We start from the raw sequence: 16,589 nt of genomic DNA, 5'->3' as shown, positions 1-16,589 counted from the left end.
GCTGGTAATTTTTCTACAGGCTATTCACTTTCCTAAGCTTATTTAAGCGTCTGAATCGAACAGTTCCATTTCAAGTGAAAACAGCCCCAACATCCATACGGTATTACGACAATACTTTTATTAGGCCAATCCTATCATTGGAGTTCTACAGAACTCTTCATCAGACTAGATAATAATAATATTACTAATAATAATAATAATAATAATAATAATAATGTTACGGGGATGGTGATAAGGTACAAAATTGGCTGGAGATAACTCCATGAATCTGCATCTCGTGAGAGGCTAAAGGCAGAATGTGTGTGGGGGGGAAGAGACAATAGACCAGGCACCCTCAACCTTCGCCCCCCCAGATGTTTTGGACTACAATTCCCATCATCCCTGACCACTGGTCCTCTTAGCTAGGGATCATGGGAGTTGTAGGCCAAAACATCTGGAGGGCCGCAGTTTGGGGATGCCTGCAGTAGACATTCAGATAAGACTCTTAGCTACTATGAGGGTATGAGCTTGCACCAAGAGCTGCTTGCTTGGAATCAAATAATAATTATTAAAATAAATGTATTTCTTTTTATTCAGTATGTGAATGAAAGAAAGAGCACATGATGTGTCTCCTTGTAATGTATTGACTTTAATTCTCTATCAAAGTGTTTTATTCAAATCTGCTTTATCCCCTCTTTTCTTTATCATCTTTCTATTTATTTTTTATCTTGTATTTAGTATTCATTTTGCTTACTATTATTAAATCACACACAAACATAAAATTTATATCCCCCTCTGGGCGGCTTCCAACACATATAAAAACAATAAAAGTCAAACATTGAAACATCCCAATACGGGGCTGTCTTCTAAAAGTTGTGTAGTTCTTTATCATCTTGACATCTGATGGGGTGTGTGTGTGTACATGCATACGTGCACACACACACACATACATACATACATACATACACATATGAGCTAATGGGAGACTTACTCTGGGCAATGGTCATTCCTTTCATTCATATAACTTGATATAATTTATATAGGCAGACTCCTGCTTCTCTGCTTTATATTCGGATGAGTTTGGTAATTCGGTGTGATAAAAGGAAGCTGAGACAAATGTCATTTGTTGCAGCAGATTTGGATAGTTTGAGAAGAAAGAGAATTCTCCTAAAATATACAGCCTTCTGCGTAATCAAATCTAAATTTGAGAAAATGTAATCAGTTTGGGAAGACCAGAAGTCGGGAATGATCATGAAGTCATGCAGAATATTTATTAGTGGGCGTGACCACACCTTAAATATTCCAGTTCTTCCAGAAAGCTGGAGACAGAGGAAGAGAGAGAATACTGAATATATAGGCTACTGATCTCTTGACTCCCGAAGACAAGGAGGTAAATATATGTTTAAAATTATTGTTTAAATAATAATATGCCTGAAGATTGATTTCGCAAGGCATCTTGTTTACAACAGATAAGGGTTGTAAATGAAGTCCAAATTTGTGGGTTTGCAAACAAAATGTCAGCTTACACATTCAGTTCATTATACAATGAGGTTACCAGATTTTTTTCAATGAATCCAGGGACACTTTTCAACTTCCTACTAAATAGATGGATTTTGTCAGGGGACTGATTTGTAAATCTGGGGACTGTACCTGGGAAATGGGGATGTCTGATAACCTTATTATATGATACAAATTCAGGCTGATTTGTTAAAATCAAGATGTTCATATGCCTACAGCCACAGGGCCAAATTAGGCATGATGTTAATTGGGTGAATACAATTAATTATCATTTCAAAAAAAACAAAAAACAAACAGCAGCCATAGGGGTGGGCAGAGCAGCAGCAGAACTCCAGGGAGTGGGGAGGGAAAGTTTAACTATTTCTCCCCTGATGTGGTCCAGATGAAAAGCCCCCCCCCCAATCTCCTGAACATGATATGTAAATTGGGAAGGAAACTTGGTGCTGCAACCGACACCCCATCTAGTCTATGGCACCAAACTAGCACCAAACTTTGGCATCAGTTTGGGGGAATATAGAATTTTGGGGTCATACCTTAATGAAGCTGGCAACAATCCCTGCTCTCAGGTACTAACTTTTGAAACACTGAAAACAAGTATGGATTACAAGACTCCACATGATATTTCAGTCTTGTACATTTTGACATTATAGTGCATAGATAGGATAAAAAGATTAAATCAACACGTACTTTTCAAGTTGTGAACTGTCTTGAGATCTATGGGTATAGGGCAGTATACAAATTGTTGTTGTTGTTGTTGTTGTTGTTATGCTTGAGGACTACTTTTGAAAAGCTGTAGCATGGCCTTTCAGCCTGACTTATTTGTTTTAATTGCTATGCAGGGCAGTCTTGAGTAGGTCGGCCGCCCTGGCGCTGAGGGGCGGAGATCGCTCCGACGCCCCTGCCCTTGCAGGGTGCAGCATAGTTTCCCTGGCGCACCGCCCCACCGGGGGTCTACCTAGAGCCGGCCCTGTTGCTATGTAAATGTGGTCCCAACTGCATTATGTCCTGCCTGGTACCAACCCTACTTTCCTCTACGACGTCATCAAAAGTTTCTTATGAATCTTACAGATTTTGCATTCTGCTTTTTGTGTTGCTGACTAATAACTTCCAGTTGCACGTATCTTTTGAATATAAAGTGAACAATTGAGGAATAGGCTTGGAAAGGTGTTGCTCAAGAGATCTTTTCAATATTGAAATGGTCTGGGAGGAAAAATGGTCCGTGGGGAAAAGAGTTTCCACTTGGGTGTGTGCCTTTCCAGTCATATATCTGCAGCAGAACCAGTTCCACGAAGTCAAGTTTTCCTAACTTGAGCAATCTATCATTTACCTAACTATTTATTGATTCCCCCCTCCCCTTACCAGCTAGTCATCATGGATCTACATTTCACCAAGGACCCCCTTCCTGCAGCAATTACTGCTTTTGGTCTCGATCTTTACAAGAAGCTGAATAGAAGTGACACTTGCAAAAACATCTTCTTCTCTCCAATAAGTATCACATCCGCCCTGGCCATGGTACTACTTGGTGCCAGGGGAAGCAGTAAAACTCAGATGGAAGAGGTGAGCATCAACAAATAAATACAGTTGCATCTCTAAGCAGCAAGAGGCTGCAGGCACCCCTGCACTACCCCTTCTTCTTCTTCTTCTTCTTCTTCTTCTTCTTCTTCTTCTTCTTCTTCTTCTTCTTCTTCTTCTTCTTCTTCTTCTTCTTCTTCTGTTCACAGAAAAGATCACTACATATATAATCAGAAAACAACAACAACCCAGTAACACCCCCTTCCCCACTTACCCAAGACTTGGTTCTCTGGAATGAAGGTCAATGGGACTGAGGTGTCATTATTTATTTATACCCCGCCCATCTGGCTGGGTTTCCCCCGCCACTCTGGGCGGCTTCCAATAAATACCAAAATACATTAAAATATCACAGATTAAAAACTTCCCTAAACAGGGCTGCCTTTAGGTGTTTTCTAAATGTCAGGTAGTTGTTTATCTCCTTGACCTCCGATGGGAGGGCGTTCCACAGGGCGGGCGCCACTACCAAGAAGTCCCTCTGCCTGGTTCCCTGTAGCTTTGCTTCCCGCAGTGAGAGAACCACCAGAAGGCCCTCGGTGCTGGATCTCAGTGTCCGGGCTGAACAATGGGGGTGGAGACGCTCCTTCAGGTATATAGGACCGAGGCTGTTTAGGGCAGGCATCCCCAAACTGCGGCCCTCCAGATGTTTTGGCCTACAACTCCCATGATAATAATAATAATAATTTATTATTTATACCCCGCCCATCTGGCCGGGTTCCCCCAGCCACTCTGGGCGGCTGATCCCTAGCTAACAGGACCAGTGGTTGGGAATGATGGGAATTGTAGTCCAAAACATCTGGAGGGCCGAAGTTTGGGGATGCCTGGTTTAGGGCTTTAAAGGTCAGCACCAACACTTTGAATTGTGCTCGGAAACGTATCACTAGGATATGTGGCTGGCTTTTTTTTTTTTACACAGCTAATACAACCTGAGCATGGGATGGAGGAGCTGACAGCATTAACACTCCCACAGATCTTGCTTCCCCACTAGGTTTCCAGGGAAACCCTGAGCCACAGCCTTCGCCCCAGCACAGTGTAAGACAACTCTCTTCAGCTTCCAGCGTCAGCCAAGACTCACACATACACAGCTCTCTCTTGGCCTATTGTTCTCCATCCTAGGATGGCATGGCATTCCCATGGTGTGAGATGGGGGAAAGCCCTTCCATGTGTCTCTACGGCAGCAGAGCTCACTCTTTAAAATGCTAGTGATGGGTTCTTAGCTGATAAGCTGTGGTCATTGCATTAACAAAGGAACTTGTTTGACTAGTGTTAGCAAAGTAGAAAATTTGTAAGAAAAAGAGCGTCAAAACACTACATATATTCAAAGTAGCTGTAAGAGTGATTAAAAGAAGCCATTGATACAAACCTGTAAGCTACGTACTTCATTTTTCATATTTATTTCTTGCTTTCCTTTTAAAACACCTACCACCACAAACCAATGTAGCTGTTTCAGCACTAATAATATTTTTAGCAGTTGTAGTTTCTTGTTTATTTAATCAAGGTAAGTGGGATTTTTGCCCCCTTCCTATCCTGGATGCTTTGCATTGCTTACAACCTGTTTCTGCTATAGGTGCTACACTTCAATAGGACTTTGGGAAGTGCAAGACCATCTGCTTCTGAGGGAAAAATGTGTCTATTTGCGTCAGAACCTGAGAGAGATACTGCAACTCAGTCTTCAGTGGTAGGTCCAGAACTATTCTTAAAGCCATAGGACTAAGTGGCGGTTTATTTTTTTGGTACCATCAAGACCTGTAGCCAGAAATGTGGCGAGGAAGCCAGGCCAAGCGACCCTCTACAGCAATTGCACTGGGGTGGCAGTGGGTAGATATACCACCAACACACTGGTAGAATGGCCACATCCACTCAGCCTGGAAAGCAAGCAACACAGGAAAACAGTAGATGACGTAAAAATGGCAGGCAGACCTACAGTGTCCCTGGGAAATGGACCAATCATGAATAGTGCCAGCAATCACACCCATAAGCTCCATGTCACTCACTTTAGGAGGGAGTCAATTACAGTCGTACCTTTGACTTCCAAAATGTTTGGACACCAAAGCATGGCTTCCGATTGGCAGGAAGCCGTGGAAGCTGTGCCGGACGTTTGGCTTCCAAAAATCTTTTGAAAATTGGAACACTCACTTCCAGGTTTCGATTGTTCAGGAGCCGATTTGTTTGGGAGCCAAGGCGTTCGGGATTCAAGGTACGACTGTAATTCACAATGACAATGACACCCTCCCCAACACAAATCCCTTGAACCACACATGCGATGTTGCTACAGCTTCCCCACTCCATCAGCCCCAGTGGCACTTTCAGCAGTGTCCCCTGAACTGGAAGCCCTCAAGCATCCTTCTGAACAGATTCTCTTATGTTCCTTTCAAGCACTGTTTTGGAGCACAACACACAACAGAATTGGGGGGGGGGCATATACAGCAAAGCATGCACATAGCTCTCTAGGCAGGAAGTCTTTAGAGTTTATGTATATACAGCAATCCTGTGACAAGTGTTGAAGACCCACTGGGGGAGGGAGAGGCCCTTTGGCCAAGCATCCAAATGGAGGGGCTGATACATGCAACAAGGGAAGCCATACACTGACTGCAGCAACCTCCAGAGGCTCACTGAAGGTGGGCAATCTCAATTTTAGAAGCTTTGGGATACCTGATTGGTAAGTTGTTGCTGATGATTTTTCATTGCAAGCCCTTAAAAATAATAGATAGCAATGAGCTCTTGCTGCCAAACATTTCTACATCCATTCATCTACTTGGGTTCCCCCCCCCCCCATTTGAAATCTTTTTTTTTAATACTGTGGCTAGGAAGAAGGAATCTTTCCAGAGATCAAGAAACTTCTGTTTCAGCTGAATAATCTCAGTAACGACTATGAGCTGAACGTGGCCAACAATCTGTTCATGCAGAAGGGATATGAATTTTTCAAGGTAAGTGATCTCTCACTGTGGAAGGAAAGCCGTAGCTCAGTTGCAGAGGTGCCCATATGCATGCAAAAGGTCTCTTATACCCGTCAACAGTCCCGATATGAGCAGGACATCCGAGAATTATAATAATGATAATATTTAAAAAATATTATTTATACTCTGCCTATCCGGCTGGGTTTCCCCAGCCACTCTGGGTGGCTCCCAACAGAATATTAAAAAACACGATAAAACATTGAACATTAAAAACTTCCCTAAACAGGACTGCCTTCAGATGTCTTCTGAAAGTCAGGTAGTTGTTTATTTCCTTGACATCTGATGGGAGGGTGTTCCACATGGCGGGCGCCACTACTGAGAATGCCCTGTGCCTGGTTCCCTGTACCTTCTCTTCTCACAGTGAGGGAACCACCAGAAGGCCCTCGGAGCTGGACCTCAATGGCTGGGCTGAACAGCGGGGGTGGAGATATACCTCCACTGGGCCAAGGCCATCCTGGCTTCTGGTTGGATCCCAGAATGTACATAAATGGGAAATTGTGGCTTAGTAAAAAAGAAAATGAAAGTGGACATTTTCACAGTCCTCTTGTGCATGAAGGAGGAGGAGGAGAGGGGAAGTGGAATGCCACAAAGCCTTGTTGCCAATAATTTTAAATGGTTTAAATGATAGTCTTCTGAACCCAGGCTACATTCATCATTGCCTTAAATCAAGGGTAGGAAACCTGTAGCCTTCCAAACGTTGTTGGACTCCAGCTTCCTTCATTAGTAACAAATGTCCATACCAGTTGACAGTGATGGGAGTTGAGAGGCAAGCATCATATGGAAGGCCAAAGGTGCCCCCTTAGATCCAAAAAAAGCTGTTGTGACCACAAAGGAGGGGTGTTGTCAGGGACTGGGCAGAGGAGGAATGGTGGAGGCCTCCCCATCCTGACCCTCCCAGGGAGGAGGAAGAGGAAGACAGTACAGAATAATAACAGGAGTTTGAGGGAGGTCACAGCTCAGAGGCAGATGAGGGGGAAAGTTGGGAAATCATGGAGGAGCTAGAACAGCTGACTGACACGTTGTCATTAGAAAGCATTTCAGACCCACCATCTCCCAGAACCCGGTGAGCCTTAAAAGTAGGAGAGCAAAGAGCTTGAAGGCAGAGGGTACTCAGTGGCACCCGTAAAGGAGGTGATGATGATGATGATGACAAATGAGGAAGTGGGAGAGAAGGGGGTGGAGATTTACTCGGGACAATGCCATTATCCAAGCGGATGGGTTCTATAGCCTCTCTCTGTAAAGTTTGAAATAAAAAAGGCCTGTAAGAAACTTTTCCTTGTCTTTATACTTTCCTGGGCAACCAGCCGGGAGCTGCTGACAGCATCCTGACAGGTGTATAACTAGAAATACCTTTGACTATTTTTAATGGTTGGCTAAATTTTCTGTGCACTTTAAAAGGCCGACTTTGCATGAGTGCTGAGTGTTTAGCTGTCTCTCACTTTTGTGGCCAAATGCACACTGCATATCAAGTGGGAAGGTCTCATGGATAACCCAGCAAGGCACTAGATAAGAGGTGATCAGTACCTGTATACCATCATCTATAAATGGCTCGCCTAGGGAATTCACAATATTTCTCATTCATTTTTAAAAACTCCACAGCAATATCTCACACGCACGAAGGAAATCTTTGGAGCTACGCTGCAAACGGTCGACTTTCAAAATGCTACCGAAAAAGCAAGGCAGGAGATTAACCTTGAAGTTTCCAGGCAGACAAAGGGTAAGGCAGCTGAAGGTCACTTCCCGATGACGTGTTTATTGAGCATCCGTTCTACTTTGATTGTGGGGATGTTGCATCATCAAGTATTATTCCACACTTCCCAGTGAATTTACCCATCATCCCACTCAGGAATAGCAACAGCCTGGAAGCACTCAGTGTTGCAGGAATCATTGATTTGTAGCACAAAACCAAGATCACCACCTTATTTTTCTTGCAGTACCCCAGGCCTGCCTGCCTGCCTGCCTGCCTGCCTCCTCCTCCTCCTCCTCCTCCTCCTCCTCCTCCTCCTCCTCCTCCTCCTCCTCCTCCTCCTCCTCCTTTTGACAAAGTAATAATCATAAATAAAAAAGAATATAAATGTACACCCCACCACTGAGACCATTCCATTGTAACTATCCAACCTCCCAAAATTTCAACACCTCTTGTGATGGTTTAACCCCTTTTCATTTTAACAGAACAAATTCTACAAATACCTTCCAAGGAGATAAACACCTTTATCTCATTGAAATAATTTATCCTGCATATTCCCTGTCTATCTTTAATGGCACATGTTAATTTTTCATTAATAGCTATATCCCACATTTCTTTATACCACTCTTCCGTTTTATATTCTGCTTGCCCCTTCCACTTCCTAGCTATCATAATTCATGCAGCTGTCAATACATTTGTGAGCAAGTCCTTCCATGGGCCTTTAACAGCATTTTGCACAGCAAGCTAAATTTTATCCAGTGAAGTTTCTCCTCTTGTGGCTCCCTAGCGCTGGGACCCTCTTCCTCTGGAGGTGCAAATGGGAGAAAACCCTACTGGAATTTCTCCATCAAGTTCTTTCAGGTGCTAGAGGTTCCTTGGGTGTCTTTTTTTAAATAATGCGTTCATGATTATGTGTACTCATGACGCTATCAAGGTGGTTTTACACAATCCCAATTTTCAATACTGTTTGCACCTGCAAAGGTTTTGGGGTAGCCATACTGGGTGGTGTTCAGCGCTAGTCCTTCCCCTAAGGGAAGGCCCACTGAATTTGTTAAACATTACTAAACATAGGGTGGAATTCAAGCTCATGCTATTACAAATGCACCAATATGTCTGTTTGCCAGGCCGAATAATCCTCGTTCCCTTGCATGATGTTCTGGGGATTCTACAGGAATCCCACCTTTCAGTTCATTCATCTCAATGGTTCTACTATGAGTTAGACTTGGTTGAATGCAACACACGGCTTCATTCCCAATCATATATATATATATCCAGTTTTTTGCGCAATAGTGTAAGACATCCCAATGGACAGCAATAATGGGGTAACATTGAGGAACCATTGCAGAGCTACTAAAAAAGTGAAATGATGCGCAGACCGTCCAGTATAAATCCACCACTAATGCATTATTACTGCATCAATGACATGTTGCAGAATACACTTGTAATGTCCTGCTGCCCCAACCTAAAGGAGCTCAAAATGAGAGTTGCCACTGTTATTGGAGCTTTATGCTGCTGTGCTAATCATTCAGTTCTTATTGTCAGTTGTATTTATTTTTATATGCTGGTAACTGACCTGGGATAACCTCAATGGGATGGAGAGTAGTCTATAAATAAATAAAAACAAAACAGTAATTGAGGGGTTGGGGGAAGTGTGATAAGCACAGTTCCTTGGTTCTGTGAATAGAAAACAATTCAGTTGCTTTTACTATGTATGAAAGGCAGTGAGGATATATATATATATATATATATATATATATATATATATATATATATCCCACATTAATTCAAATTTCTTTTCTCTAAGGAAACATCAAGGACCTTTTCCCTCTGGGAATTATTCAGCCAGACACTGTGTTGGTGCTGGCAAATGCTGTCTACTTTAAAGCAACTTGGGAACACCAGTTTGATTCAAAGCTTACGACAGAAAGAGAATTTAGGCTGAATGAGGTATCGTGGCACAAATGAATCTATCGTTTTAGAATCGTGTGAATGTTCAATGCTGATTCAAGTATGTTACAAAATGGTGGCCCAATGGCACTCTACCAGCCTTTTCAGCTGAGTAGTAGAACAGGTCAAGGACTTGGCTGGCTGGCTGGCTCAAGCCATGGATCTTGCACTTCCTTTGGCAAGAGGCCATAACTCATGCAAAAGGTCTAAGCTTCAGTCCTCAACATCTCCACATGTGTCTAGGAAAGACTTCTACCTGAAGCTCTAGAGAACGCCTGCCAGTCTGTGTAAATGCTGCTGAGCTAGATATATCTGTCAGTTTGCATTTCTTAGTGCAGAAAGTATTGATCCGATGTGCAGAGAACTTTCCTATTCTAATTAATTCAAGAGGGTTCTGGAAGCTTCTCTGTGTGAAAGAAACAAGCAAAAGCTCCCATTCTTAGCCAGTCCTGTCCCCTGCGAACTACAACCATCTGAAGAATTGGCTTGGGCAATGCTGTCAAACAGTTGTTCAGCATTTGTGCATTTGGCTGACCAAAGAAGTGAACAGCATGCCATCTTCTTGCCATATTTATTGACAACCAGTGTGTGTGTGTTTCTGCTAAACCTATGTCTTTCTCTGTTACCTTTCCAAACAGAATGAAAGTAAACGTGTACAGATGATGCACCAGAAAGGTCGATTTAAGCTGGGATACACGATGGAGAGGAATGCACAGATCCTTTGCCTCCCATACCATGGCAAAGTGTTGTCCATGATCATTATATTGCCAGACGACATCAGCAATTTGAAACAGGTAAGTCACAAACAAGTCACCATGTCTGAAACATAAATCACAGATTTGCAGAATAATGTTCTGATTTTGACATACGTATCTCAGTTTATCTGAACCTTGTTCATGCCACCCCTTTCCCCTTTCTGATCCTTGCACACCATGATTGGAGACTTCCTGGTTTAATTAACCATTGTTTTCCATTAAGGCCAAACCCAGGAGATTATGCTTACTGGGACTGGGGCAAGGAAGGATCACTGTGAGGATCAACCCAAGCCAGCGGCGGAGCTAGCCGCTCGGGCACCCAGAACGGCACACATACCGTGCACCCAAGGGCAGGGCTATCCGTCCACAGGGGCGGAGTGATCCACTCACTCGCTCCGTCGCTCAGGTCCTTCCCCACCCAGCCCTCTTTTGTCACGGGGAGCTTCTTGCTGTTTCCCCGCCGCTGCCACCCCGCCCCGCAGCATAGAAGGGCCAGGAAGGCTAAGCAACGGACGCAGCGCCCATCCTGGCTCTGCAATGCTTTCCGCCCTAGCAACTCATGGCCGGCTCCCGCACGTGCACACACGCCGCTCCCCCCCTTGGTAGATACACTGAAGCTTCCTGCTGGGCGGAGCCGTGGAGGCCCTGGCCCGCCCCTCGCCTCCGCGGCTCCTCCCAGCAGCCGGAAGGAAGAAGAAGCAAAGCAAGCCAGCTGCCGCCATGCCGAGGCTGAACAAGGCTTTCTATTGGGCGCTGCTGCGGCGGGGCTGGCTTGGGAGTCGTGGGGGTCATGGGGGTGTGCCGAATGTGACCTCCATCCAGAGTGGCACCCGGGGCAGCCCGCCCCCTTGCTACACCCTCTGACCCAAGTAAGAATCTGGATCACCTTAAAATCTGGATTAGTGATGGCTCCGACCTGGTGGAATGCTCTGTCCCATGAGACTAGGGTGCTACAGGATTTAAGCTCCTTCCGCCAGGCCTGTAAGACAGCTATTCTGCCTGGCCTTTAATTTGAACTCAGCCTGATCTTTTATTTCCCTTCTCTTCCCGCTCTGGGACCCCACAGCTAATTCTCCCTGGCCTCCTCTCTGGCCCAAGTAGGACTAATTTAGCCAGCTAGCCCTGGTGACTATCTAATGCTTATTGGATGGATTTCCCCCAAATTGATTTTTGAATTTTATTGTTATTCATGCTTTTATACTGTATTTTATGCTGCTTTTATGTTGTATTACAATTAAGTGTTTTAAATTTGTGGTTAGCCGCCCTGAACCTGGGTTTCTGAACCGGGAAGGGTGGGGTATAAATAAAAAATTATTATTATATTATTATAATAAAATGAGTCTCAATGTGATCCGCAAGTGTAGGGCACCTCTCATTTTCAAGCCCTGGTCTTTCAAAAAATCCCTACATTTTAAAACAAACTCAACTGTTTTGAGCTTCCTTGGTATAATTCCCCCCGCCATAACTTACAGTGAATCATGGTTTTTTTTTGTAAATAATATTTATTAATTTTCAATTACTTAAATCCAATATAAACCACATTTTATCAATCTCAAAATACAATTCAAATCCAAATAGATATCAATTATAAAGCCAATTATACATTTTGTGTGGCCTCCCACGTGCTAGATTTCAAGGTGGGATAATTTTATTTCGTCCTGCTTCTGAAGTCTTAATTAGTCCTATTACATTCAGTCTTGATCTTGATCCCTTATCAGCAGCTACAGAGTTGTTTTTTTTTTTTACTTTCAGTAGTATTGACACATTTAATAAATTTTATTTCTGCAAGAGGAGTTCTGTATCCCATATATTTCCTGTGTGTGGTGTTCAGTGCTCGATTTATGTATAAGCTAAACAAGCTATAGCTTAGGGCCCCGCTCTCTTGGGGGGCCCAAAAAAATGTAAAGGAAAAAATAACTGGATGTACATTTCCAAAATATAAGATAAAATTAAATTTTAAAAAACCTACATACAGCAACAGTGTTTTATGTTGTGTAGGCTCCTAGGATGTAAGTAATGGGCCCCGCCTGCTAGCCTGCTCCCTAAAATATCACTGGTTTGCTCATTTCTATATATAGAATGCCTACATTCTGCATCGACTGGTTGCATGGCAACATGTACAAATGGCTTTAGATACATATTAGGTCCATAAACTACCATATAGCACAGGGGTCAGCAATTTTTTTCAGACAGTCCACTGTCCCTCAGACCTTGTGGGGGACCGGTTTTTTTGGGGGGGGGGAAATGAATGATTTCCTGTGTCCCACAAATAACCCAGAGATGCATTTTAAATAAACACACATTCTACTCATGTAAAAACACGTATGGAGTGTGCATGTGCAGCATTCTGTATGGAGTGCGCCCGTGCGGCAGCCCGTACAGTCACCGTGCAAGAGGCAGCCTGTACGGACTCCCGTGTGGAGGGTGCGGGAGAGCGGCAGCCTGTATGGACGCCGTGAGATCGGTGCCCATACTGATTGTGTGTGCCCTCGGCCGCTCTACAGCTGGGGGGGAGGCAGGGGCCATCTTGTAACCCCCCCTTGGCACCCGGGGCGGCCCTGCCCCTCCACCCCCCACTTCGTATGCCCCTGGCTATGTTGTTTCTTCATTCATTCTTTCTTTCTTTTGCCATACAGGTTGAAAACGCCATGACCAGTGACAATTTAGCACTCTGGACTGCCTCAGAAAACTTGACAGAGGAGGATGTTGAGGTGTACCTCCCCCGGTTCAAGCTTGAAGAGTCGTTCGACCTCAACTCGCCTTTGCAAGCCCTGGGGATGATTGACGTGTTTGACGGATCCAGAGCTGACCTTTCTGGGATGGCTGCCTCGGATCGACTATACTTATCCAAAGTGTTTCACAAAGCCTTTGTGGACGTTGACGAAGTGGGGACAAAAGCAGCCGCTGCCACAGGCGCTGTAGTTACCACCAGATCCCTGCCGTCCTATAAACTGTTTGAGGCTAATCACCCGTTCCTCTTCTGCATCCAGCACAATCCTAGCAATGCCATCCTTTTCCTTGGCAAACTCTGCTCCCCTTAAAGCACAAGTCAGATTCCTTCAGCTTATTAAAAAGGGCTGAAAACAAAGTCCCTTGTCTGTTTTTTTATTTCTTTTGCAATAGGTGACCACTTATACCAGGGATGGGAATCTTTCGGCCTGGGAGTTGCATGTGACCCTTGATGCCTCTCTATTTTATTTTATTTTGATAATATTTTTTATTAGTTTTGAATTACAATCCAATAATAGCCTCATTATAACAATACCAATTTATAATGCAATTATTAATACCAATGGTTCAAATGCCAAATTGCATAATTTAGATAAAGTGGGCCCCTCGTGTGTTAGATTTGATGGTTTGATTATTTGCTTTATTTCTGCGTTCCAAAATCTTACTAATTTCAGAATATCACTTGTACTTTAATGGTGAATTTCAGATACAACGGAGAGATAAAAGATTTGGATTATTATAAAAGATACAGGAGGAAATGATTAACAGTAGGACCCACAATGGGGAGAAGGGAAGTCCAATAGATTCACTGGAATCTTGTTTTTATGTTGTTTGTTGGATATGTGACTGTAGATTTTAAAGCTGAAAAACCAAATAAAATAATTTCAATAAAATAAAATAAAATAAAATAAAATCTTACTAATTTCCATTACATTCTGGTCTTAATAATAATCCCTTATACAACAACTGCAATATTAATAACTTCTATTCGTGTTGACACATTAAATGATTTACAAAACTACAAGTGAGGAACTCAAACTATATCATTGTGTGTGGCAATTATTCTGTCCGTGGTGTTTCTTCCTGTCCTTGTAAGGTATGCATTTCTTTCGCCTAGTTGTTGCTGTTGTCCATCATGACTTGGGCAGATGGATGCCTCTCTAAATAAACATTTGTTGCTCCATGTGCCTTTGTGCCTGGCTCCAACCACCACCATCAAGTGGGCCCCTGAAAGTTTCCTAGCAAGGGACACAGCCCTGAAAAATGCTCCCCACACCTGCCTTCTACCAAGGTTGATGTTGGCTGCCATGTTTTCAGCTAGTGCAGAGCCCCCAACAGATGAAACATGTACAAATGGTTTTGCCATTTTTTCTTCTCTTCTTTCTTCCACCACCCCTTATTTTTATTCATTGCCCCCCATTGCACCTGAAGCGACTACAGCTCCCCTGGACTGTTCCAATGTCCCCGAAGGGGCGGTATCGCACACTTTTGGGAAACACTGAGCTACTATTTTACCAGCACTAAACATGTCAAGAGATTTCTCTGCTATAATGGAAAGCAGCAGCAGAGCAAGTTAGGAAGCAGACTTGCTGCAGGGTTGGGAGAGACGGAAGATGCTACATTAAAACTGAAAGACCACCCGGTACAGTCAGTAGTAAAAAGCTGCTAGGGGAGGATTGTAGCTCATCTGTCTCACATCTAACAGGTCCTAGGTCGGTTCAGTCCAGGTAGGGCTGGGAAGGTCTTCTGTCTGAAACCCTGGGGAGGCGCTTCCACTCAGAGTAGACAATACTGAGATAGATACACCAACAAGAAGGCAGCTTCTTACGCTCTTAATACTGGAAAAATAAAGGGAAGGTAGGAGTGCTCCCAAACATGAAAGAGTGCAAGTTAGCAATGATCACCAGGGGGAGCACTTTACACACAGAACATAAAGATCCGAGCCCTACCTTTGGCCTCGGCAAACAGGCAGCTAGAAATTTTAATGCACAATTTGTCTTTCAGCCCCTCAAATGAGGCTTGGCAGGCATGGATTGTGGCTCGCTAGTCTGAGGCATGTTGGGCTTCCTGTTGATCTGTCATTTAGGGGTAGTGGCAGGATCCCACCCCACCCCCCAGCCAGAACTTACCAGAACCCAGTCCCGGCACCTCTCAGGTGGGTGCCATTGCCATTCTAAGAGAACAAGGGAGGCATTCGTAGTGAGTTCCTGCGCCTCTTTTTCTCGAAAAATAGCACTGCTTAAGGCCAGTCTTCTACTGACATTTAAACTAGCATTTTATAAGAGCCAGTGTGGTGTAGTGGTTAAGAGCGGTAGACTCGTAATGTGGGGAACCGGGTTCTTGTCTCCGCTCCTCCACATGCAGCTGCTGGGTGACCTTGGGCTAGTCACACTTCTCTGAAGTCTCTCAGCCCCACTCACCTCACAGAGTGTCTGTTGTGGGGGAGGAGGGGAAAGGAGATTGTTAGCCGCTTTGAGACTCCTTCGGGTAGTGATAAAGCGGGATATAAAATCCAAACTCTTCTTCTTCTTCTTCTTCTTCTTCTTCTTCTTCTTCTTCTTCTTCTTCTTCTTCTTCTTCTTCTTCTTCTTCTTCATTTGGTGTATCACAAGTAACTGAGTAGGGGTGCTTGCAAATAAACATCTTATGCTGTCCTACCCTGCCACCCTGAATAAGCTCCCCCTATATCGGAGAAAGGAGGACAACTGAGTCCCCATGAGTAGACTGATTGAATCTGGAATCTGCCCCCCTTGCCACTTTGAGAGGTTCTGATGTTTGACTGAGTCAACCAAGGGCCCCAATTAATTTTCCACCCGAGCAGCTTTTTGCTTGCTCACGCCTCGCCCCCATGCAAAACAGAGCATCATTGCAGTGAGATAAGGGCTGGAAACCGAAGTTAGCACAAATGGTAATTGGAATAAGATGCATATTTTAAAGGTATTTTGAAACTGGCTGGATTAGCATCTCGTTTTAGCTGAAGGTGGAAATAAAAGCATGCTGAAGTGACAAGGTCATAAGATGATCTGTGATTCTTCTTTTTACAGCATGTATTGGAGAACACAGGTGAAACTTGGAAAATTAGAATATCGCCGAAAAGTACATTTATTTCAGTAACACAACTTAAAAGGTGAAAGCAATATATGAGATAGATGCGTGACATGCAAAGCATGATATGTCAAGCCTTTATTTGTTGTAATTGTAATTATTTGTCATTAGGCGGGTCAATTATAAATGGAATGTAATTAATGAAATGTAATAGCAATGTTTATTTTTGTATCATTGTAACTATTTGTTTTATAGTATTACTGTGGAATTTCCAAAGGAAAGCATTTGTAAAAATTAAAATAAAAATAAAAAAATAAAAAGTTGCATTACTGAAATAAATGCACTTTTCGACGATATTCTAATTTTCTGAGTTTCACCTGTAATTGTTCCCTTTACAATTAA

General features: G+C 43.5%; 1 protein-coding gene across 1 annotated transcript; it reads left to right on the top strand.

Annotated features, from left to right (window-relative positions):
* The first annotated feature begins 1,273 nt into the window (after positions 1–1,273).
* LOC118090368 (leukocyte elastase inhibitor) lies at positions 1,274–13,623 on the top strand. The gene is made up of 8 exons (XM_035126023.2): positions 1,274–1,369; positions 2,860–3,054; positions 4,634–4,744; positions 5,874–5,993; positions 7,623–7,740; positions 9,515–9,657; positions 10,296–10,451; positions 13,049–13,623. Exons 2-8 carry the CDS (start codon positions 2,869–2,871, stop codon positions 13,451–13,453), a joined length of 1,239 nt encoding a protein of 412 aa, XP_034981914.2. The 5' UTR covers positions 1,274–1,369; positions 2,860–2,868; the 3' UTR covers positions 13,454–13,623.
* The last annotated feature ends 2,966 nt before the right edge of the window (positions 13,624–16,589 follow it).

The sequence above is a fragment of the Zootoca vivipara genome, chromosome 8 (assembly GCF_963506605.1).
Source record: "Zootoca vivipara chromosome 8, rZooViv1.1, whole genome shotgun sequence".
In the NCBI taxonomy this organism is placed as follows: domain Eukaryota; kingdom Metazoa; phylum Chordata; class Lepidosauria; order Squamata; family Lacertidae; genus Zootoca; species Zootoca vivipara.
This window is presented reverse-complemented; position numbering and strand designations above follow the sequence as displayed.

Coding starts and splice junctions, on each gene's coding strand:
- LOC118090368 (XM_035126023.2), top strand. CDS start 2,869: ATGGATCTACATTTCACCAAGGACCCCCTTCCTGCAGCAATTACTGCT. Junction 5,994..7,622: donor AGGGATATGAATTTTTCAAG/GTAAGTGATCTC, acceptor AAAACTCCACAG/CAATATCTCACACGCACGAA. Junction 10,452..13,048: donor ACATCAGCAATTTGAAACAG/GTAAGTCACAAA, acceptor TTTGCCATACAG/GTTGAAAACGCCATGACCAG.